This window comes from Trichosurus vulpecula, chromosome 9 (genome assembly GCF_011100635.1).
Source record: "Trichosurus vulpecula isolate mTriVul1 chromosome 9, mTriVul1.pri, whole genome shotgun sequence".
Lineage (NCBI taxonomy): Eukaryota > Metazoa > Chordata > Mammalia > Diprotodontia > Phalangeridae > Trichosurus > Trichosurus vulpecula.
In genome coordinates, this window is record NC_050581.1 from 197,315,450 (window position 1) to 197,340,005 (window position 24,556).

General features: G+C 41.8%; 1 protein-coding gene across 2 annotated transcripts in view; it reads left to right on the plus strand.

Annotated features, from left to right (window-relative positions):
* Nucleotides 1-24,556, plus strand: part of NME8 (NME/NM23 family member 8) — a 69,300-nt gene that overhangs the window by 42,497 nt on the left and 2,247 nt on the right. For both annotated transcript variants that reach the window (XM_036737399.1, XM_036737400.1), the window contains 5 exons: nt 1,726-1,907; nt 7,294-7,438; nt 19,459-19,554; nt 20,356-20,507; nt 23,725-23,869. In XM_036737399.1, the coding sequence (XP_036593294.1) occupies nt 1,726-1,907; nt 7,294-7,438; nt 19,459-19,554; nt 20,356-20,507; nt 23,725-23,869 (720 nt within the window). The remainder of the gene's footprint in view (nt 1-1,725; nt 1,908-7,293; nt 7,439-19,458; nt 19,555-20,355; nt 20,508-23,724; nt 23,870-24,556) is intronic.

Here is a 24,556-nt window from a genome sequence, read left to right on the forward strand (position 1 = left end):
AACGTAGGGAATCTGCTCCATCAACTGGACACCCCTTCTGTGACCAAGCAGATTTGTCTGAGCCACATGGAAGTTAAATGATTTGCCCAGAGACAGACAGCTGATAAATGGCAGAGGAGTATTCAAATCCATCACACGGTTCACTCTGCTAGGCTACGTCTTTATTAGCTTATGGCTGAGGAAACAGCCTTGAAGAAGGTAAATGACTTGTGCCAGGCTGACATCAAATCCAAGCTTGCTGCTTTCCGTACTGGAAGAGGCTTCACTTGGCCCAACCATTCCAGAGACTCTGGCTGCCTCTCTCCTCTAGCAGCCTTAGCACTTCCGCTCAAAACTCAGAAATGAGAAATCTGCCCAGTGGCCACCTCCCTATGAACTTGAGATTTAAGAAGAGACTCAAGTTTCCAATGCAACTGATGAATGTAATTAAGAGCCAGCAGGTGAGAAATAGCATGGGGAATAGGGAAAAGAGCTCTGTGCTTGGAGTAGAGAAGACCTGGTTCTGAATGTGAATTCTAACTCTGTAACCACAGGCAAGCCCCTTAGCCTCTCTGGGCCTCAGGTGCCTTAACCAACTACCTCACAGTGCTCTTGGGATATTTAAAGAGAAAACTTTAAAGGGAACATCTCAATGTTGTTTGGTGGTGAGGACATGGATTTAAAGTACTCCTGCACATGCTGAATTGAGAGACTCGATGGGAAACTGCTCTTATGTGGTCATTCACATGTATGGGGAATCCCCTAGAGAGACTGTGGTTGTTCTAATAGAACCACTGTCATGATAAGGCCAATTTTCCTATCAGAAATTGCCTTGGATGTACAGAGCCCAATGGAAATATAGTCCATGAGAGGCATTGGAATCACGCAGCCAATCGATGCCTCATGCTGAACCCTGGACAGTGAATGAATGAATTAGTGAATGAAAAGGTATCTGTTGAGCATTTATTATGTGCTATTGTTGGGGATACAGGTGAGCATGTTATCTCTGCTCTGAGGGAGTTTATATTCTAGCAGGGGGAGACAACAGGCAAAGGGGAGCTTGAGTTGTAACAGGGGATAGGGCATGATTGGAAAATGGCTGGGAAGTGACATGGTGGCCTGATTCCAGACAAGAGAAGGCAGAAGCTCACCTATCATTGTCTAGGGTCCTGGGGTGGGAAGGAAGGAAAGAAGGAAAGGAAACAAGCATTTGTGAAGTACCTACTATGCGCCAGGCATCATGCTAAGCAATTTATAAATATGATCTCATTTGATCCTCACAACAACCCTAGGAGGTAGGTGCTGTTATTATCCCCATTTTCTAGGTGGGAAAGTGAGGCAAACAGAGGTGCAGTGACTTCCAGGGTTACACAGCTAACATATGCCTGAGGCTAAATTTGAGCTAAGGTCTGATCTCTAACTCCAGATTCAAGATTTAGTGTGTGATGTATTTAGTCACAACATGCACCTAACTGCTTCCTGATTCTGCTGGCCACAATGTAGGTGCTGTAGTTTAGAAATGGCTTAGAAGTGGCATAGTGGGCTGACTCCAGGCAAAGTGAAAGGTCATCTCTCAGAGTCCATGGTCCTAGGACAGAAATAATAGATGAAAAGCAGGTTAGAAATCGTAATACACTGTATATATGTAAAGTACTAGTATTATTCATCAAATCCAAAATATCGGTCTAGATGGTAGATGATAATTGAATTAAAATTAATCCCTAATAATGGTTTTCACTTTCACAGTATACGAGAGCTGTTGGAAAAGCGGGAGCTATTACCTGTTTGCGATCTCGTAGACGTTCCAGAAAAGGCGAGGAGGCATCTCATTCTATTTTTTCCAGATTTTGCTAAATCAAAAGATCTCGAACTGTTTGTTGAAAGGACACTGGCTATAATCAGACCTGATGTCTTACAGGGAGATGTTGGTGAGTAATAACACTTACTATTGTGTAAAATTGCCTTTTGGATGATACTTGCAAAAAAAAAAATTCTTAGCTCCGCGTTGAAAGGAAATGAAAAGAGAAAATGATTACTTATAACCTTATTATGCTGCTTAGCTGCCTCAGCACAGCGTGTGGGTGGTGATCCTGGGCTCTCAAAGGCTATGAGACTGGAAAGGCTTTAGGTACTATCCTGAAGGTGATGAATATTGGCAAGGACAACCCAGGACACAGGCAAAAAAAAAAAAAAAAAAAGCAAATGTGGTTCCTGTCCACTTCTTTTTTTATATAATATTTTATCCCCCCCCATTACATGTTAAAACAATCATTTACCATTTTTTAAAGTTTTGAATTCCAAATTCATTCACTTCTAAAGAGACAGGGCTGAGTGCTGGACAATGGGGCAGAAAGTCTAAGAATCATGCTATTCTTAGGTCGTATATCATCTGCATTCAGCTAACTGTAGGTAGTCTTAATGTGAGGCCCTCCTTTCCCCAGTGACCAGTGGGTTGAGGAAATCATTGAGGGAATTCTTGGTCAAGGTGGGGTTGTATCAGAATGAGTGAATCAGAAATCTCTTCCACCTCTGAGAAATTGTATGGGTCAGTCCCTGTGTGAGGAGATTCACTGTAAAAAAGCTGACCCACCCCTGGAATGGCCTTCCCACTGGAAACAGAACCAGGGGACATCAAGACATTGTAGCTAAATTCAAAGAAGGTTCCTGGACTCTCCTCAGAGAGGCATATAAAGAAGTTGGTAAAGTTGGTGTCATTGAGAGTCCTACAGCAATCAGCAATGCTGATTCCTCTTAATCTTCTATCCTTGCCATACTCACCATGTCAAAAAACAGTCAAATCAATCCATCAACAAGCATTTACTAAGTAGCTACTATGTGCCAACCACTGTGCTAGGCACTAGAGATGCAAATACAATAAATGAAAACAATCCCTATTCGTAAGGGGAGACAATAAGGGTGTCTGCTGATTGGTCATTTCAGTCGTGTCTGACTCTCTGTGACCCAATTTGGGTTTTTTTTTGGGGGGGGGAAAGATACTGGATAGGTTTGCCATTTTCTTTCCCAGCTCAGTTTACAGATGAGGAAACTGAGGCACACAGGGTTAAGTGGCTTGCCCAGGGTCACATAGCTATTAAGTGTCTGAGACCAGATTTGAACTCATGAAGATGAGGGCACCACCAGGGAAAAAAAGAGAATAGCAGGCTCTGTCCTGTTGGCCTTGATAGGTGTGTTGCTTGGTTTTGTTGAATTGTTCCTTGTTGGGCACAGTGGTTGGAATCAAGAAATGAAAGTTGTCAAAAGCTTGAGTCCACTTAGAAAACTCCTGATCGTACTGTATCAGCACTTTCTTGCAGAGGGGAGCCAGAAGCCTCTGGATATGGTGAACCCAGAACAAAGCATTGACAAAATACTATTGACTTCCTTTTAACAAATGGAAAACTTCCTGATGTGGGAATTATTATAGAACCAGCTGTTTGTGTGTAGCCAGAGCATCAAAGATCAAATTAATAAAGAATAAAGATAAGGAAATGCAGTGGGAGATTACAACAGTCCCAATCTGACCAGGCCAAACAAGCCTTGGGGCTCAGATCCTGAGAGTCACCCAGGCAAATACATCCCTGGTTGTTTGAAGCTCAGGTAAAACCTATTATTCCAGGTATTTTAAGTAGCTGCAGGCAGAGGTAACATATTTGGGCCTTTGTACATCCTCTGCTTCAAAAGAATTAGCGATCAGTGAAGGAATGTTTGAAACCCAGATGGCCTTTGGTTAAATTTTCAGATCCTTTGAGAGTCTATGAACTCAAAAACTGTACTTGTCTTAGTCAGCACATAGCTGCAGCCAGCCTACATTTTGATGTACAGAAATTACCACACCAACGAGGTCAAAGGAGGCCAGAAATCTTAGCAAGAAACCCCTCTCTCTTTGGAGACACTGGCTTCCAAGAATACCAAGGAGTATGGACAGTTACAAACAGCATTACCTAGAATAGCAGCAAAAAGTAGCAGAGGGAAAAGTGAGTCTTCGGTGGAATTGGTATGAGAACCAGCTAAGTTGCATTGTCCCGAGAGAATTGGTAGATGAGACCAGAAAGAAGTTTCTCCCCTCTCTGTGTCTATATATTGCACTCAAGAACAAAACAACAAGGCACGCTGAGGGAGGTAGTGTGTGCCAAGCAAGTCAAACCATCACCACTTCCTTGACCACCATCTCCCCTCAGACTGCAGTGAAGATATCCCAGTATACTAACTTTGAGGTCTTGGGAGTAGCAGTGGCCCCCAGACCACCACCTCCTGTGCAAACGCAGCTTGGCAACTAAGTGTTCCTGTGGGTGTTACAGCCATGGTAACAGAAAACCCAGAGAAGAGAGTTCTCTCCATCCAAGTCCCTGCCACTATCAAATGACTCAAAAGTAGAAACCAATGTAATGTAATTTTATCACTGGAAATGACATGGAAGAAGCAGAGCTACCTGCTTTGCTACTGTACCCTAAGGACCACGGGACCTTTCCATCTACCTCGCAGCTACAACTGTGTTCTGTGTGTGTGAGGTCTCCCCCCCATTAGAAGGTTCACTCCTTGAGAGCAAAAGCTTGGCTTATGTTTATATCTCCAGTGATTTGCACAGAGAAAGTGCTTAATAAATGCTTTTTCATTCATTCATTTTCTTGCTGGTCTCCTTAGCTTCCAGGGGTTCATCAAGTCTATGTAGATGACTCCCAAATCAAGATATCCAGCCCTAGTCTCTGTCCTGAGCTCTACTTCTACATCACCTACTCCATTTCTCCACCCGGATGTCCCATGAACATCTCCAAGTCAACATGTTCAAAGTTCAACAATCATTATCTTTTCCCTAGCCCCCCACAGATGTCTAATTTCCCTATTTTGGTTGAGTACACCACCATCCTTCCCATCACCCAGGTTCCTGACCTGAAAGTTGTCCCCAACTCTTCCCCCACCCTCATGCCCTACAGCTAATTTATCGCCAAGTCTTTTCAATCCTACCTCCTCTCTATATGTCACATTCTCCCTTTTACTCCATTTACATGACCAACATCTAGTTTAGTCCCTCATCTCCTGGGCTACCTCAATGACTGGCTGCAGTCTCTCCTTGTTCCGATCCATCCTTCATGCCCTGCCAAACTGCTATTCCTAAAGCACAAGTCTGACCACATTACTTTCCTGCTTAAGCATCTTCAATGGCTTCCTATGACATTTAGGATAAAACAAAATCTCTATTTGGTATTTAAGCTCTTCACAGTCTAGCTCCAACCTTTTATTAAAAATAAATTTTATTGATATCTTTTGTCTTCATATAATCTTATAATGGGATCTGAAAGGAGAAAAAAGAGACAGCTCAGCAAAACTGCCCAACATCTCCCAAAAGTCTGACCATTTATATAGCATTCCACGTCCATAGTCTCCGATGTCTGCAAAGAAGTGGGAGTAAGTTTCCTATCTCTTTTTTGGGTCCAAGCTTGTTCATTACAGTCAGACAGAATTCGGTTCTGACTCGGTCGTTGGTCTTTCCACTTTCACCGTTGTAGTCGTTGTACAAATTGTTCTGGTTCTTCTCACTTTGCTCTGAGTTCCTACAAGTCTTTCCCTGCTGTTCTGTAACCATTGTTTCTTTCAGCATAGCAATCATCTATTATTCAGTCCAATTAATGGGCATCAATTTTGGTTCCAGTTTTTGACACTACAAAAAGTGTAGCCACAAATATTTGGGAGTTTTTTGGGCTTTTCTTTTTGAGTTTTTGGGGGTATATGCTTAGCAGTGGAATTCCTAGGTGAAACAGATGGCTATCTTAGTCTCCTTCTTCATAAAAATTCAAAGTGCTTTCTGGAATGATTGACCAAATCACAATTCTCCCAACAGTGCATTAATGTGCCTGTCTTTTCATGTCCCCTCCGCCATAGACTATTTTCATCTTTTGTCATCTTTTCCAGTTTTCTGTGTGTGAGATGAAATCTCAGAGTTGATATGTTTTGAATTTCTTAATACCAGTGATCAAGTTATCAATACTTTTCAATGCTTCTTTGGGAAATTGGTTCATGTCTTTTCAGCCCTTATTTATTGGGGAATGACTTTTGGCCTCATGCAATTCTGATAGTTACCCATCTATCTTGGGCATTAGAACCCTCTTCAAGTTATTTGGTTCCAACCTATTTTTCCAGACTGATTTCATATTCTTTTCCTTTACATTCTCTGAATTCCATCCAGGGTGGACTATTTACCACATGATGCCTCTCACCTTTCTGCCTTTGCACATAGGTGGTCGTCCATGCCTGCAATGCTTTCCACCCTTACTTCTGCCTTTTAAAATCTCAGGTTAAGCTCCACTCCATCCAAGATTCCTCTCTTGATCCCTCCTCTCCTTGAGGTCAGTCAATTGTGGGTCAGAAGGGGAGGCCCCTAAAAGAAAAGGTTCAGGAGCTTGGGGGTGAAAATGAAGTCTTATCTGATTTTTGGTCATTTCTGGGTGTATTTTGTGGCATCCCTGTAAATGTGAACAGACCAGGAAAAGGAATCAAGCAAAGAGGATTCCTTGGGGGTTGTCAGATCGCCATCTGGAAACAGTGAAGGATATTGCAACCATTAGTAAAGTCCATTCAAATGCGTTGTTGGCTAGCTCCACCTGGTGGGGAATATATATACACACTACTGTGTACCTCTAGCTGGTTAATTAATTAGTTGTTCAATTACATGATAGCTGCTCTCTCTAAAGATTGCAGAAAGCACTAGGAGGAGGTAGGGTGTGGATGAGTATATCTCTGGCACCAAGTCCATACCCCTGGTCACATTATCTGGGCACATTTTCTTAGAGTAGAACGGAAACTTTTTCTGTGTGTATTTTGTTAAGAGGGTTTTGTTTTTGGGGTTTTTTAAAAAAATCATTCTGTAGGGGACAGACTAGAAGGGGGAGATAATAAACACTCATGAAAATAAATTTAAGAAATTTAAAGTGAGTTAAGACAAGAATATAAGCTCCTTGAGGGCAGGACCGATTTTGGTTTTGTCTCTGTCTCCCTAGCTACCAGTACAGTGCCTGCCCCATGGTAGACAATCAAAGAATGCTTGTTGGATTGAACTGAATGGTAGTAGGTATCAGTGAAGGACCCATGGGAGGGTCCTGTGGCTCTAGTTCAGAAGAGCTTTCCCTGACCAAAGGCTTCCAATTTTACTTGGTGCCCCATGGGAACAACAGTAAGACTTGTTTGGCCAACAGACTATCGTTGGCACAAACTGGTGCCTTTTTGTCCATGGGGACCAGGCCTCCCTCAGCAGTGTTGCCTACCCATGAGCCCCTGAGCAGCTGGCCACAGAGTGCTGACAGTTTTCTTTTTCTTCTTTAGAGGCTGTCCTAGAGCTCCTCCAGAAAGAAGGCTTTGTTGTAAAAATGAAAAAATACTTGTCCTTGACTGAGGAGGAAGCCAAACTGATCTACGATCAATACAAGTACAGAGACTACTTCTCAGCTCTGATAGAACACGTGTCCAGGTGCAGTAGTGCTTTGAGGGAGTCATTGGCGTCACTGAGAATTGTCATTCCGGAGTGGGAGAAACCAGCTGGTCATGTGGGTCTCTGGGAAGCACTTTGTCTAATCCACAAGACCCTGGCTGTCTCTCAGGGCATTTATTTCTCCAGATGATAATAAGAATTCATTTATATAACCTGGAGAGGGAGGGATGAGTTTATTGCAAGCTCTGTTGTTTCCATTTTGCAAATAAGAAATCTGAGATTAACAGAAGTTAAGGAGGAGCTATGTATGTTAGGAAGAGCTGACTCAGCAGCTTAGTAGCTGTGCACCTGGAGAGAGTCACCTAACTTCTCTGGGCTTCAGCTTCTCCATATGCACAACAAAGGGCTTGGGTGCCATGACCAGTAAAATTCCCTCCAGCTCTAAGTCCATGATGGCACAACTTTCCCATGGTCACACAACTAATAAGGGTCAGGGAGAAGATTTCAACTTCTTTTTTTTCTGACTTGAAATTCGCAGTGGGAATGGCCTTCATTCATGCTGATTTGTGCTAGCTTCAGTTTCAAAGGGTGATGTTTTCTAATCTTGTTCCCAAATCCTGAGGAGCAACCCTCTTTGGAGTCTGCAACCCCCTAAATATGGTGGGCATAGTATATTATTTCTTAACCGCAAGACACAGTGTGGTAGGTATGACCCTGGACAGGGAGTAGGGTAAGAACTGGATTAGAATCTTGTCTCTGGCACTTTTGGGTTGTCTGACCATAGACGGGTCAGGTAACCTTTTTAAGCCTCCATTTTCCTATCTCTAAAATGGCAGTAATAATATCTTTGGCACTTACCTAATAAGATCTATCTGGAATCACATGAGATAATGAATACAAACTGCTTTACAAGTTTTAAAGAAGAATACAAATGTCTGATGATAATCAATACCATTGAACTGCAAATTACACAGAAAAGAATACCATGAAACTCAGGTATTATTTTCAGGAAAATTTACAAATATTGGCATATGACCAAAATTTGGTATTTACCTTTGTAAAGAGCTGATCTCAAAGCTAGGAAGAGAGGGATGCAAATCCTGCCTATGGGACCCTGGCTGTGTAAAGCTGGGCAAATCATAGAAATCTTTCAATATTCGAGGCAATGCCCCACAACTCTAAATTTCTGAGAAGGTGCCAACTTGAACTGGTGGAGGGATTATGCTCCTCTGAGAGCTCAAATTAAATTACAGATGCCATCTCTATCCTTATTTAAACAGAAAAGACTGCTAACTGTCAAAAGAAAAAAAAGAGCTTGGGGGTTGTGTTTAGGTCAGTTCTATTGGGATGAAAAGTTTATGCAGTCATGTAATTGTCTGAAGGTGTTCTCCCAGGCTGCTATGGTGGATCCTATGCAGTCAGAGAGAGAGCTCTGGATTTCTGCCACACAATGATGGCTCCTCCACTTTGTCCAGCATAATCTAAGTAAAGGGTTGTCTCTAGCTTAGCATTATAGGCAAAGTTGCAAATCAGGACAGAATATTGATCTCAAGGAAGAAGGAAGCAACTCAAAAACATGTTTGTAATGTAAAAGTGGACAAAATAGAATATGGAATCCCACAGGGTGGAAGAAAATAGTAAGCTGTCCATTGCTCAGTGAACACCAGCAATATCTTTGGGAAATTCCATTCCTTCAATGGACCTCAAGTATGGTCAGTTTTTAGCACTGTCTTCTAAAGACAAAGCCTACAAAGGAGACTCTATAGGCATTTTTTGTAATATATGTATTTTTTAAAATTCTGAAATTAAATGTCAATGAAAGAATATTTTCACACACAAGCACAGAGCAGAACACAAAAGGAGGATTCCATGTGGTCATGAATGTTCATTTCATACTATCTGTTTTAAAACTATGTATATATACGGGTATGGATGTGTGCCTGTATTTATGTATATATGTACAAATGTGTATAGATCTGGATAGATATAAAACAAATTTTACATATTATTTCTAAAACTTTCTTGTGCATGGTTCCTTCTGAATTTCCTTCTGTTCTGAGCATTAAAAAAATGTTATAATGACCTAGGTTTTTGACCTCACTGTTGAGAATCTCCTCTTCCCATTAACACCTCCCTAATTAAAAAACTGAGAGAGCAAAAAAACCAAAAAAACAAAACCAGAAACCCTCCTAATAATCAAAGACAAGCAAGTCAATCCCCGTGCTGTCCATGTCCCAAAGTACATGCCTCCAATCATTGTGTCTATCACCTCCCTGCCAGGGTATGGGTGACATGCTTCATTATCTTGTTGGTTTTTTGGTGCAGTTCTGGGGTGGAAGAAGTCCCCTATTGTTAGATTTCTGGATCATTATCTGGTCTGGTGTGAACTTCAGACTTCTGCTACAATAAGTATATGGGAGCTGGGTTGTGTGCTTCCTATTCAAGCCATCATCTTCAGGCTAGTTATTTTCCTCAAACACTTCTCACAGAGTGATCGAAACACAACGGACCCTTGTTCTCCACAGTCTAGGGCAACAGTGCAGTCCACATTTTCAATCTCTACCATCACATCTGTACCTGATCCTACGAGTCCAGGTGAAAAGGGACTCCTAGTGAGGTCATGGTCATTGCTTGTGAAAACTAAGGCAGCCATCTTCCTGGCTTCCCTTCCTTTTTCCTGAAGCTGGTCCTGGATTGGGCCATTGCTTGGTTTCTAGAGTGCCAAGGTCATCTCTTTTTAACTACATTTGGTTTGCATGTGGTCATCTTCTCCACAACTATTGCAGAAAGCCAGGGTGTCCCTCTGATTTTCTCCCTAAGACAGTGTGTGCATGTGTGTGTGCGCGCGCGCGTGCATGACCTTATTATTCTCTACAGGCATTGCTGCGCCTTCACCACCAACCTCTGGTGTTCGTATGAATTAAGTCAGTTGGCTTTCCCCCTATGTGCTGAAAGGTACATGGCTCAAAATGTAGAGCCTGCTTGCCTGGATGTTTTACCACTCCAAGTGCTTTTGGAGGTTTTGTAAACAAGTTCTCCATGTCACATCTTGGTTAGAAATATGCTTGACACTGAAATTCAGGTATCAAGGGCAATTTATTATTATTTTTTTTCTTTTTTAAAAAATTTATTTAATATATTTAGTTTTCAGCATTGATTTTCACAAAAGTTTGAATTACAAATTTTTCCCCATTTCTACCCTCCCCCCACTCCAAGATGGTGTATATTCTGGTTGCCCCCTTCCCCAGTCAGTCCTCCCATCTTTCACCCCACTCCCCTCCCATTCCCCTTTCCCTTCTTCTCTTGTAGGGCAAGATAAATTTCTATGCCCCATTGCCTGTGTATCTTATTTCCTAGTTGCATGCAAAAACATTTTTTTGTTGTTGTTTTTGAACGTCTGTTTTTAAAACTTTGAGTTCCAAACTCTCTCCCCTCATCCCTCCCCACTCACCCTCCCTAAGAAGGCAAGCAATTCAACATAGGCCACAAGCGTATCATTATGTAAAACCCTTCCACAATACTCATGTTGTGAAAGATTAACTATGTTTTGCTCCTTCCTAACCTATCCCACTTTATTGAATTTTCTCCCTTGACCCTGTCCCTTTTCGCAAGTGTTTGTTTTTGATTACCTCCTCCCTGTCTGCCCTCCCTTCTATCATCCCCCCTTTTTTATCTTCTTCCTCCTTTCTTTCCTGTGGGGTAAGATTACCAACTGAGTATGTATGGTATTCCCTCCTCGGGTCAAATCCAATGACAGCAAGATTTACTCATTCCCCCTCACCTGCCCCCTCTTCCCTTCCTACAGAACCACTTTTTCTTGCCACTTTTATGTGAGATAATTTACCCCATTCTATCTCTCCCTTTCTCCCTCTCTCAATATATTCCTCTTATCCCTTAATTTGATTTTATTTTTTTAGATATCATCCCTTTATATTCAACTCACCATGTGCCCTTTGTGTGTGTATATATATACATATATACATACATAGATACACACATATGTATATATATATGTATACACACACACACACACACACATATATATATATGCATATTCCTTTCAGCTACTATGATATTGAGGTCTCATGAATCATACACATCATCTTTCTATGTAGGAATGTAAACAAAACAGTTCAACTTTAGTAAGTCCCTTATGATTTCTCTTTCTTGTTTACCTTTTCATGCTTCTCTTGATTGTTGTGTTTGAAAGTCAAATTTTCTATTCAGCTCTGGTCTTTTCACTGAGAAAGCTTGAAAGTCCTCTATTTTATTGAAAATCCATATTTTGCCTTGGAGCATGATACTCAGTTTTGCTGGGTAGGTGATTCTTGGTTTTAATCCTAGCTCCATTGACCTCCGGAATATTGTATTCCAAGCCCTTTGGTCCCTTAATGTGGAAGCTGCCAGATCCTGTATTATCCTGATTGTTTTTCCACAATATTCAAATTGTTTCTTTCTGGCTGCTTACAGTATTTTCTCCTTGACCTGGGAGCTCTGGAATTTGGTGACAATGTTCCTAGGAATTTTCATTTGGGGATCTATTTGAGGAGGCGATCTGTGGATTTTTCAATTTCTATTTTACCCTCTGGCTCTAGAATATCAGGGCAATTCTTCCTGATAATTTCTTGAAAGATGATATCTAGGCTCTTTTTTGGATCATGGCTTTCAGGTAGTCCAATAATTTTTAAATCATTTCTCCTGGATCTATTTTCTAGGTCAGTGGTTTTTCCAATGAGATATTTCACATTGTCTTCTATTTTTTCATTCCTTTGGTTCTGTTTTATAATATCTTGATTTCTCATCAAGTCACTAGCTTCCACTTGCTCCAATCTCATTTTTAAGGTAGTATTTTCTTCAGTGGTCTTTTGGACCTCCTTTTCCATTTGGCTAATTCTGCCTTTCAAGGCATTCTTCTCCTCATTGGCTTTTTGGAGCTCTTTTGCCATTTGAGTTAGTCTATTTTTTAAAGTGTTGTTTTCTTCAATATTTTTTTCAGTATTTTTTTGGGTCTCCTTTAGTAAGTCATTGACTTGTTTTTCAGGGTTTTCTTGCATCATTCTCATTTCTCATCCCAATTTTTCCTCTACTTCTCTAACTTGCTTTTCCAGCTCCTTTTTGAGCTCTTCCATGGCCTGAGACCAGTTCATGTTTTTCTTGGAGGCTTTTGGTGTAGGCTCTTGCACTTTGTTGACTTCTTCAGGTCGTATGTTTTGGTCTTCTTTGTCACCAAAGAAAGATTCCAAAGTCTGAGACTGAATCTGGGTGCGTTTTCACTGCCTAGCCATGTTCCCAGCCAACTTACTTGACCTTTGAGTTTTTCTGTTGGGGTATGACAGCTTGTAGAGCAAAGAGTACTTTGTTCCAAGCTTGAGGGGATGCTCCGTTGATTTCAGAGCTATTTCTATACAGCCAGCTCTGCCACCCCAGCACTCCTCCTTCCTCAAGAACCACCAACCTGAACCTGATGCAAATCTTCAGCAGGCTCTTCACTCCTGCTCTGATCCACCACTTAATTCCTCCCACCACGTGGGCCTTCTCTGTTGTCTTTGGTGTTTGTGGGTTGAGAAGTCTGGTAACTGCCACAGCTCACTGATTCAGGGTGCTAGGGCCTGTTCTGCCTGGTGCCTGGTCTGCCTGGTCCTGCTGCCTCCCATGCTGAGCTCTGCTCCCCTGCACTCCGTGCACGATAGATCTCATCCAGCGACCATCCAGGCTGTTCCGGGCTGGATCCCTGCTTCCCTCTGCTATTTTGTGGGTTCTGCAGTTCTAGAATTTGTTCAGAGCCATTTTTTATAGGTTTTTGGAGGGACGTGGTGGGGAGCTCACACAAGTCCCTGCTTTCCAGCTGCCATCTAGCAATTTATTATTATTGAGGAATCCAAAGGAATTGGTAAATGTTCCTGGCCAGGAGTGGACTCCACGCTTCTTTAGGAAGAAGGAGTACTTGCCTGCAAAAATGAGATCAGCTTTATAGTGTTAGACTGACTCAGATTGATACACCATCAACTCAGTACCTCCCCTCAGCAAGAGGATTGGTTTGCTCCACCCTTCCTGATACACCTTTTCATATGTTCTCTCCTTGATAGGTGTAAGCATGTCCCACTCCCCTCATCATACGTCCCTTGTTCAAAAATGGCAGAAAACTCCTCCCTGTGGGTGTGTAAGGTAATATTCAATTAGCCAATTAAGCATGCGTGGTAGTGTTTGACCCAGTTCTCTCTTCAACCTTGACCATTATCTGGCCACTTTAGACCAGTTTTGCCTATATCCGGAGTTTGTGGTTTTCAGAAAGCCACTAGCTATTCTCTCCTTGGCTGAGTCCATCTACCTTAGTTAATTTTTATTCCCTTCTTTGTTCAAGCTGACACTTCATTAATTATTCTGTGGAACTTAATTAACTCTTCTGTGGAAACCTAATTTTCCCTACCTTTTACCAATCTCTCACTTCTGGGTTGGCACTAATCAAGCCTCCCATAAGTCCCTGAGTTTTTATGTTGAGGCTCCCCATCAGCCTTCATTCTTCATTGTCACAGTCTGTGGTAATAGCAATAGTGCCTTTCCTCAAACTCCTATCCCACATGAAAGGTTTTGGGACCATCCTCAAGACTTGGTTGACTCAGGGGATTCAATGTTCAGCCTGTTGACGTCACTTCCTGGTCACCTGAGTATGAAACAGGCAAGGTGAGCTCTAGGTGCCCTTCATTGCCCATCTGGTTGACCAGAATATGTCACTCAAGGAAGGAAGCTTCCTTAGCAGAATCACCTCAAGGTTTCCTCGGTGCCTGTCCCTGTTGATTTTCCTTCTGCTATGGCCACATGTATCTCCTTTTGTTAACTATTAAATGTCCTACGAGAACTTCATTTTGTTCCAATTATTGAGACAAAACTACCAGGGGACTGTATGAGTCAGGCCCAGTCCAGAATGTAGACTTTCCAATTCTGTCCTTCGTTGGTGCCTATATAACCCATGTTTCATATGCTTGTTCCCCAGGAGGGCGTAAGTCCTCTCCTGAGAAAGTTACTAACATTGCCCTCTCTGCCAGGACCCATCCAGTATTCCATTGGCCACCACACATGGCTTTCTGATCTGATGCCATAGACCTTTGGCCATCTTGTATTCTGATGGGATTTCCACACATGACTTATGGGAATTGGCTCCCTTCTAGGAAGCATTGATGATCTGCCTCTCACTAACTTAGTGAACCTAGTTTTGGACACTGTGCTGTTGTTGATTTAGGGGAGATCTCCCTCTGTGGGTGTGTATACATAGGTAGAAGAGATAGCTTTGGATGAATATACACTCACACATGAACATTGGCTTTGCCTTAATATTCTTTCTATATAAAAAATGAACATATTACAAGTTTGAAACTCAATTCTGTTTTGATTTTGCATATCTTCCCTCCTTAACACGGTAAGTGAATCATATAACTCCTCCCCTTCAGATGTAAGATTTTGTGCCAACTCTCAGGCATTGTCCCCTAACTGAATGTTTTCAAGGAGTTGTGAATGGTCAAATAGGTTTAGCAATTCACACAGCATATTCATAATGGATTCTTCTGATCTTCCCATATACATTTTTCTTTCTTTAAAAAAATTATACTTTATTTTAATATTCTTTTTGATTAATTTTAAGTCCTCAATTGTCTCCCTCCTTCACCCATTGAGAAGGCAATAAATATGTTATCAGGTAGAGCCATATATACTTTTCTAGACTCCAGGAATCATAACATCCTCTTCCCTATAAACAGGCCCTGTTCATGTATCAGTCATCTCTGATTATTAGCCTCTACAAATTGACAGTATCTTCTAAATACCAGATTCATATCTTCACAGTGTAGGCCCATAATGCCAATATTTACCCAGTTATTAATAGTAATATAACAATTAACCAAACAGTTTGTTGAACTACAATAATTCAGATTAGCAGCCAGGAGGACATTCAAATAAACAGAATGAAATGGTAGTCACAAAACAGCTGCCACACTCACTGGCATCATTGAGCAACAAATATTAACATGCATAAGTGTTCAATTAATGCATAGTATTCAGCTCAATGCATTTAATCCAGAAATAAAATTTGAAAACCAATTCCAAAAGATAACTGAAACAATCCTCAAACAAAAGGAAAGTAAACACAAAGCAACATCATTCTTAACAAAAGAAAATCCCAATCCAATGTCAGCAAGGAGAGGAAAGTAAAACATCACAGCTAAAAAGGAAATTATTCACCAAAAGGAAATTGCACGTGAAAACTCGAAAGAAAAGAGAGAATCCAAAAGAGCGCAAATTGGATTAAACAAAACAACGGACAATAATATTTTTAAAAAGTATTCAGTATTGTGCTAAATTCGGGTCAAACTCTAAAAGAAAAATGAGTGAATGAAATACTAAAACAGAAATTCTGAGGAGCTGAAGAAAAAGCTAAGATCAAAATGAAAACCTTTATAAAACTGGTAAAACAAATGCTTGTAAAATTCTGCAAGTAGTCTGTCTTCAAAGAAGCCAAAGAAACAAGGATCAGGATGATAACTCCCAATGCAAAGAAACAGAAGATTGTAGATAAATGTTCCCCTCCCCCAACTCTCCATTCATAACACCAGCTATCACCTTGGAGCTTGAAGGTCTGCTCTCTACCCACTTTCCTTCTATTCCATGGAGTTTAGCCTCAAGGACATGTGCTCACACCCTCTGCCCACCATGCCCTAAGCAATCATTCTTCCAGGGGAAATCAAAGTGACCTCTGAGTGCAAGTTTGAGAGTTCTGCTTGGTTGAATAGTAACATCATTCATAAACTCTGACTTGCCCCCAGGGCAGAGCTGGAATTGTTAGTTCTCATCAGTTCTCACCCAGGTAAAATTCCAATCCTCTGAGGGTTCACCTAGCTATGAATACTCTAATTCCTATTGAGGACATGCCTATGTCCATATTGGGACTAAACTAAAGAGAATCCAGCTTACAAAATATGACCAATAGTGGTAGCTGGCCCCATAGGACATGGGAGAGAGATGGGGAGGAAAAAGAAGACTCCTCCCTCCAGTCAACGTGCCCCAAAGACTCAAGGAGAGAAGTCACTACCCACCAGGCTTTCCTTGAAATATGCTTTCTGGGAAAGCTGGCCTTGACTGGGAGGGAGGGGTCGTTGTTTTATATCTCCCTGGGGGGGGGGGAGGGGAATAAAGTGTAGAAGTCTAAAAAGTTCAGTTCCTCTGATGTCATGTCAATTCATAGGATCCTTGATTTAGAACTGGAATGTACCAGCTATCTAGACCAGTTCTCTTATTTTTTTTTTGAGGGGAGAAGGCAGGGCTATTGGGGTTAAGTGATTTGCCAAGGTCACACAGCTAGTGTCAAGTGTCAGAGGCTGGATTTGAACTCAGGTCCTCCTGACTCCAGGGCCGGTGCTCTACTCACTGCACCACCTAGCAGTTCTCTTATTTTACAGATGATTAAACGGAGGCCCGGAGATGTCGAACAACTTATCCAAGTTCACGCTGGTTGTAGAAAGTTCTACAGATGTAGAAGCAGGATTTGAAGCAGGGTCCCAGAATTCTAGAATTTGAGAGTTGGAAGGGATCTTAGCATCTTTTTAGTCCAAGTCAAAAATGAAAGGAATCCCCACTGTAGGTGGTACTCCCCAGTGTAGATGATGCTCCTGGCACTCATGGGCTGCCATGGCCAGAAAATTCCTGATTCATAGTAAGTCAGAAAGCACTCTATACATGCTAGGCATAGGCATCATGACACCATATACAAAATCAGCCTAGCCAAAATTAGGCCATTTTTCTGGTTCAAAGAAGAAAGGGGTATTCTTCAAAGGTAGAATATTTCTAGTGAAAAAAAATCATCTCCTTTAGTTTCTCTTACTTCCAAAGGAAATCTGTTTAAAAACAATTCAAGGTATATATGAGTGTGCAATGTCTTTCTGAGCTGAAGGTTTTTTGTTTGTTGTTTGTTTTTCGCTTAGAGATAAGGAAAATTGACATGAGAGAGATGTGGAAAAAAATTCTATTGTGTCATTAAATCATCTACATTCGAGGAATTCTCATAACAACAATAACAATTGTCATTTCTGTTGTGCTTCAGCGTTTGCAAAGCACTATCCTCACAACCGCCCTCTGTCATCAATTCCAATTTGCAGATGAAGAGATGGAGGCATGGAGGAGCTAAGTGGCTTTCCCAGGCTCACACAGTACATAGAAGTGTACAGTCGGAGAGTTCCAAAGGATTTGCCCCAAGAACTATTGGCTGTCTTTACCATGGTCAGGAGCTGATGAGATCTTGATTCTTAGCTGAATTTTGGAATTTTCACAAACTCTTATGTTCCCCTGCTAATTCATATAATTAGGAAACTCAATGATTCAAGAATAGGTACTTTCTATTAAATATTAATTGGAGATTATTTCAAGTCTATGTCCAATTTGACTTTTTTTTGAAATGGTTTCTGGTTTAGTCAATAATATACTGCACTTATATTCTATCACCACTTATTCATTCATTCATACACTCCTCCCTCATCTCTGTCCATTAGCATCTTTCAACCTCCAATTTTACCTTCTTGGTGAGACCTGCCCCAATTTCTCAGTGACTCTCCCTCTTCTGTCCTTGTACTTTTTTACTCATTTTCTGAAGTAAACAAGCTCTTATCTGTATTTCATTTATCTGTGTACAGGCCTTCTCCTTCTACTAGATTCAGTCCATCAGTCAACAAACATTGATGAAGTGCCCACTATGTGCCTGGCCCTTGCTGCGCACTGAGGACACAAAGAAAGGCAGCTGAACCTGCCCTCAAGGAAATCCCAATCTACTGGGGTAGAAAACATGCAAACAACTATGTGCAAACAAGACACAGACAGGATAAATTAGAGATGCTGAACAGAAGGGAGGCAGTAGATTAAGGAGGCCTGGGAAAGGTGGGCCTTTAACTGAGGCTTGAAAAAGGCCAGGAAAGTGAAGAAAGAGAGAGAGAGTTTCAGGCAAAGGGGACAAACTATGAGGTTGTCTTGAGTGAACAGTAAGGCAGCCAGTGTCACTGGAGGGGAGGAAGGTGTAAGAAGATTGGGAAGGTAGGAAGGGGCCCTGTTAGGAAAGGCTTTGAAAGTTCAAGGCTGCAGATAATTCAAGAAGGATGAAGACTGAGAAAAGGCCATTAGATTTGGCAATTAAGAGATCATTAGTAACTTTGGGGATAGCAATTTCAGTTGAATGATGAGCTCAGAAGCCAGTGAATAGAGTTAAGAGACTGCAAGGAAAGGAAGTGGATCACCTAGTGTAGATGGCTTTCCCGAGGAGTTTACCCACAAAAAGGGAAGAGAGTTATGGAATGATAGTTAGCAAGGAAGAAAGGATCTAGTGAGGGCTTTTTGAGAATGGAGGAGACATGGCCATATTTGTTGACATCAGGAAAGCTGTTGGTAAACAGGGAGCTCCTGGAGATAACTGAGAGAGTAGGGAAGAGAGAGTGAGAGAGACAATCCACAGAGGAAGATTGGATGGAATGGGATTGCTTATACAGGTAGAGAAGTTCAAAGTTCCTTGAAGGTAGGGCCTGTGTCCTAGCTATCTTTATATGTCCCTCCTCCCATTACCTCATTGTTACTTTGCATAAGGTCAATGTTATTGAGTAAATGAGTGAATGAGAATAGCGATGGGGTCTTGGCTTGGAATTTCATTGGTATAGGGAACTCACGGATGAGGAAACTCCTTCCATCATTGGGGTTTGGCATCATCTCTGCAATCTAGAGTCTCAGAGCTGTCTCAGATATTGGGAAGTTAAGTGACTTGTCCAGGGCCACACAGAGTATGTATCAGAGGCAGGACTTTACTGCAGTTCCTCTTGGTTTTGAGAACTATCTATTCACAGTATATGATCTCTGTGTCTCTGTGCTTGTCTGTTTTTGTCTCTCTCTGTGTCTCCCCCCCTCCCCCTATCCCTTCCTCCTTCCCTTCTTCACCACACTGAAACACACATATACAATTAACTATAGCACATGTGTTTTATGAGTTGGATTTTCTTTTCAGTATATAACTATTCCCCTCTCCCTCCATTTTTTTCCAGTGCTCCAGTTGTGGCACTTTGTTTAGAGCGAGTAAATGCTGTGCATCGCTGGCGATATATACTCGGCCCAACGGCTGATGATGAAAACCCTACCAGGTACTTCCTAGCAGAGATCTCCAACCTTTTCTAGAATATCAGTAGAGAGACGGGATGGCATCAAACACAACAATAACAATGATTCAAATGGAGTTCTGGGTAATTAAAATGCTCCACTTTGGCTTCAAAGAAGACAGAGGAAAACACCACCAACCCTTCTCTTCCTTGCAGAGTTGAAACATGGCGTAGCCTGCTAGACTTGGTTGATGAATTAGTCAGTTCTCTTGAACTGTTATTATTTTGCTCCCTATTTCTTTATTCTCTATTTTTCTTTGATGAGGATTGGCTCTCACCTTGGAAATGAAGGTGATATAAAAACAAATGATACCAGTAATTTTTAGAATTGGTAATATGTCATCCCCAGAGATAATAGAATCATCTCAAGATGGAGGAGTATTCTGAAGCCCATTTTGTATCCCTCATTCCTGGCCCTGAGCTACACAAAGAGAAGGGACCACAAGAAGTATTTATCATTTTGACAAAGATCAACCCAGAATGATTGTATTAAGCAGGGCCTGATCTAGGTAGTGTGACCCCCTCTCCACCCAGATCCATTCCCCTCTGGTTTTCAGGTGAATGGCTTTCTGGCCCTGCTGGTGAAGTTGATGTTTTTGAACTCAAATGCACAATGTTTCTCCCTCTTTGATTTCATCTTCTTCATCCCACTACTCATTTGACCCCTGGGAGGTCTTTTTGGCTCCAAAGCCTAGTTACAAAAAGAGTGTCCATTTCTCAGGGTTGATGACAGTTTAAAGGGACTTCAAAGAATTGAACTTGTAAAATTTTTCTCCTTTTTAAAAGTTTGCGGGAGATTCTTGGCCCAGAAAATTGTCAGTTTAATCAACTACTTGGAAAAGATTCCCCAGAGGCCTCAACTGAAGAAATTCGCTTCTGCTTTCCTTATGAGCACACAGTGACATTGATCAAGCCTCATGCCTTCCAAGACCTGAGGGGTGAGCATTTAAATCCACAGGTCAAGTTCCCTAGAATTTCTGATGCTCTTCTACTGATGTGGGTCTCATTAGATGAAAGCCCTCCCCATTAAATTGTCTTATGTTTTAATAACAAATGATGGAAACTATGAAGCTCCCCTACCCAGGGGAGGTCTAAATTTTCTGTGTTTAAATGTCAATTATTGGGCCGAGGATAAGGGCCAGATGGGGATCCTGTCTGAGTTCAAAATCCATCTTGTATGCTTGCTAGCCATTTGACTGTGGGCAAATCACTTAATCTCCCCAGGCCTCTTCTCTCTCAACTCTAAAATGAGAGGGGTAGTCTAGATGGTTATCTGATAGTTAGCTAGGGCATTTATTAAGCATTTGGTGTGTGCCCTGCATTATGCTAAGCAGTCGAGATAGAAATACAAGACAGTCCCTGCCTTCATGAAGCTTATATTCTAATGGAGGAGGACAATGCATAAAAGGGAACCAGAAATTAGGGCTTGTGGGGGTACTGAATGTGAGCAAGGTTGCTGGGTGAGGAAGCAGAGAAGTCCAGGGAGTGGGTTGAGAAGAGAGTGAAGGGAGCCTTGCTGAAGCCCCTCCTGAAATGGTGCTCAGGGCCAGGAAGTCACCACATGGGAGAGCAGGAATTCAGGGCTTCCAGCCATAGCTCTATGATATCTGCTTCTCATTTTTGGTTTACTTCCCTCCATTCAAGCACATGCTCATCTGAGAAGACTTAGGTCCTTCCAGTTTTGGACAATAAATGCTTTTAGAAACTGTAATGTAGTGATAAGAGAACAATTGCCCAATATTCAGAATTTTTTTAAATGGAGCGTGTGTATGTATGATGTGGCCAACATCTTCACTCTAACTTGGTTATGAGACTAAAACCTTTCATCACTGCTCTACCAGACATTAAAGATACCATCTGAGGGGGAGGGAGATGGATGCCCAATGATCACATCAAAGAAAGCAATAGCACTCAAGCAGCAGCCACCTTGTTTAAGCCTTCCATTGGTAGAGATCTGAGGCTTCATGATATCATTTGTGCTCATAACTTGGAGAACTGGTACTGAATGTATGGCATCAGCAGAACAGAAAACTCAATGCGTTCTATGCATGTCCAGAAAGGCATGACCTCTTGTTGTTCTACAGAGAATGGAAAGTGGAAGTCAAACTCCTTTGAATTCTGAAATAGGGTCTTGAACCTTTTGTAATTTTCATTCAATTTTGTTAGGAGCTCAGAGCTATTAGTTAGTCTGTCTTCCAAAGCACAGAGCAGTGAAGAAATGATCCAAGCTGTCAATGGACGAGCGATCAAGTAAAAGCTCTGCCAGTAATTGATTAATTTTTCTTTAATAAATTGCAGACAGAGACAGAGACAGAGACACAGAGAGATAGAAACAGACAGAGACACAGAGACATAGAGACAGAGACAAAGAGAACACCTTTGTTCGGGACATTGACTGCATGGACGTACCCATTAACACCTCCTCGAAGGGATAGAGGCACCTCCTGGAGATTTGTCCCAGTCCGTTCTGAGCATCTTGTTGAAGACACGTAATTTGGTCCATCTCTGGGCAGGTCTTGTTTGACTCCGGTTATTCTTCAATGGATGGGAGCCTTTCCTTTGTTCTGGTTCTAAAAAGAAAGAGGGCAGGGTGTGATCCTTGGGACAGTGTGTGAAGGGGGGATTCTGAGGGAACCAAGCAGATGCAGTCCCCCACCCTTCTCCCTCTCCCTCTTCTTTCTCCCCCACCATCTTTTTCTGTTTCTGTCTCTCTGTCTCTAATATAGTCTTTCTGTATCTCTGTCTCTGTATATCTCTCAAAGGCCTACTCCTATACCTCTCCAGCAACTTGATGCTGCTCAAGAAATCCTTTCTCTTCTCTATCCAGGAAGTTGGGTCATGTGATTCCAGCCTCTCCTGAACCCATGTGGTTCAGAGGTCTCACCATTCCACCGTAATGCTGCCTCTTAGGTCCCTTCAGTGGGGCCACTCCGACACCCACATGTTTCAGTTGTCATACCTCCAAGACTCCTACTGGTGTCACAGAGTGTAAGTGGTGGAGACTGCACAGATACCCAGGCTTCATCCTCTGACTCCTATGGTCCAATGGAGTGTACTTCCAGCTCTAGGAACCATATTTTAGGAAGGACATTGATAAACCTTAGGATACTCAAAGGAGTCCAGCTATCACGGTAAAGTCCTTGAGATGTTAAAGGAATTAGAAATGTTTCCTTAGGAGAAGAGAAGAAAATGCATTTCATGGAGTTTATGCATTTTATGGAATCACAGATTTTAAAGCTAGTAGGGACCTCAGAGACTATCTAGTCCAACTCCCTCATTCTATAGAAGAGGAAACTTCCTTAGAGAGAGGAAGTGATCTGCCCAAGGTCACACAGATAGCAGGTGACAGAGATAGGACTTGATTCTGGATCCCATCACTTCAAATCCATGTGAAGAGCTGTTATGTAGAAGAGGAAAGGTCAGTGGCCCTGGAGTCATGATTCTCTGGTCCTGTGAATTTGTTCCATTTGGCCCAAGAGGGAGTACCAGGAGCAAAAGGTGATATAAGGAAAAGCTCCCTAATAAATTGAGCTATCCAAAGTGGAATGGTCTACCCTAGGAGATAGTGGGTTGCCTATAACTGGATAGTTTTAGTTAATGGCTAGATACTCACCATACCACAAGGTATAATATATGTCAAAGGGACAATTATGGGGTAGACCAGATGACTGCTGAGGTCCTTCCATATTCAGTGTTCTATAACTTTTCAATCTTCCAAATTCTGGTGTCTTGATTGTTATCCTAACTGTCCTTCCCCAATTCCTCTCCCCCCTCATCCCAGCTTCATGTCTTTCTCTCCTCTATATTTCATCTAATCTGGGAGTAAGACATCTCACTGATAAGGTGGATTGTACAGAGATGTTCCTCTTTTGCTTTACTGTCTCTTATAACAGGGAGACAAGTCTTCAGCCTGTGCACATCTGCTCTCTCAATCCATCTTGTAGGCAGGGAGATATTTGGGTCTGGAGCTCTGGAGGGAGGCTGGGGTGGAATATGCATGTGAAGGGATCATGCAATCAGAGATTTGTAGCATTTTAAGCTTTGTAAAGCCAAGAATCACAGCCCTCCCCTCCTCCCAAGTTCAAGCCCACCTTAATAATTATAGGAAAGTAAAAGCAGTTAGAAAGCCAACCAGATATCTCTTTTCCCACCCAGGGGGTATCATAAGACAGATTCAAGAAAGTGGTTATTCAGTGTCCCATATGAAGGAAATCCAGTTAAATGCAGACAAGGTGCGGCAACTTTATAAGGCTCATGAAGAAAAAGATTTCTTTGAGGACTTATTGCTTCACATGACTGAGTAAGTATAAGTACCTGTTTTCTTTTCTAAAACAAATTGGTATATTGGAAAAATCCACAACCAAGAAAAGAGACTTGAGTTGAAAAAAAAAGTTTTGGAATTTTTCCACATTCTATTTCTATAGTAAGAATTGGGGCCTTTAAAAATAGTATTTGGTCCTGGTTTTGAAGAAGGAGGACAGTGTGAAGGCACAAACTCAGATAGCTCTACTCAACATCTTCTGAGAAGTCCATTGGCAAGGTGGCAAGATCAAGTTCCAGACTAGGCCTAGGCCAGAAGATCTGCATAGGCAAGGCAGAGCAGGAAAGGCTTCACAGAGAAAGAGCCACTGGAGTTGACTTCAAAGAATTAAGTGTACCACATCAGGGAGAGGACTTGTTCCCCAATAGGATGGAGTACAAAGAGAAAGCCTTTAAATATAATGAACAAAATAATCTATGAATTGGAATATCTAAATGAGATGTGATTTCCTTGGCTGTTTGTCAGTGCCACTGGTTCAAACTTTATATTTTAGGTTTGAACATTTTAAATATTTGAACATAGGAGAGGCAGTGTATTATAACAGTTAGAGACCAGTCCTCAGTCAGCAAAGCCTGAGCTCAAGCCCCACCCTGGTAGATGTGACTGTGGGACTCTGGATGAAGATGTTAGTGTTTGTACCAGTGGGTTCAATCAGTGAAGGGCATA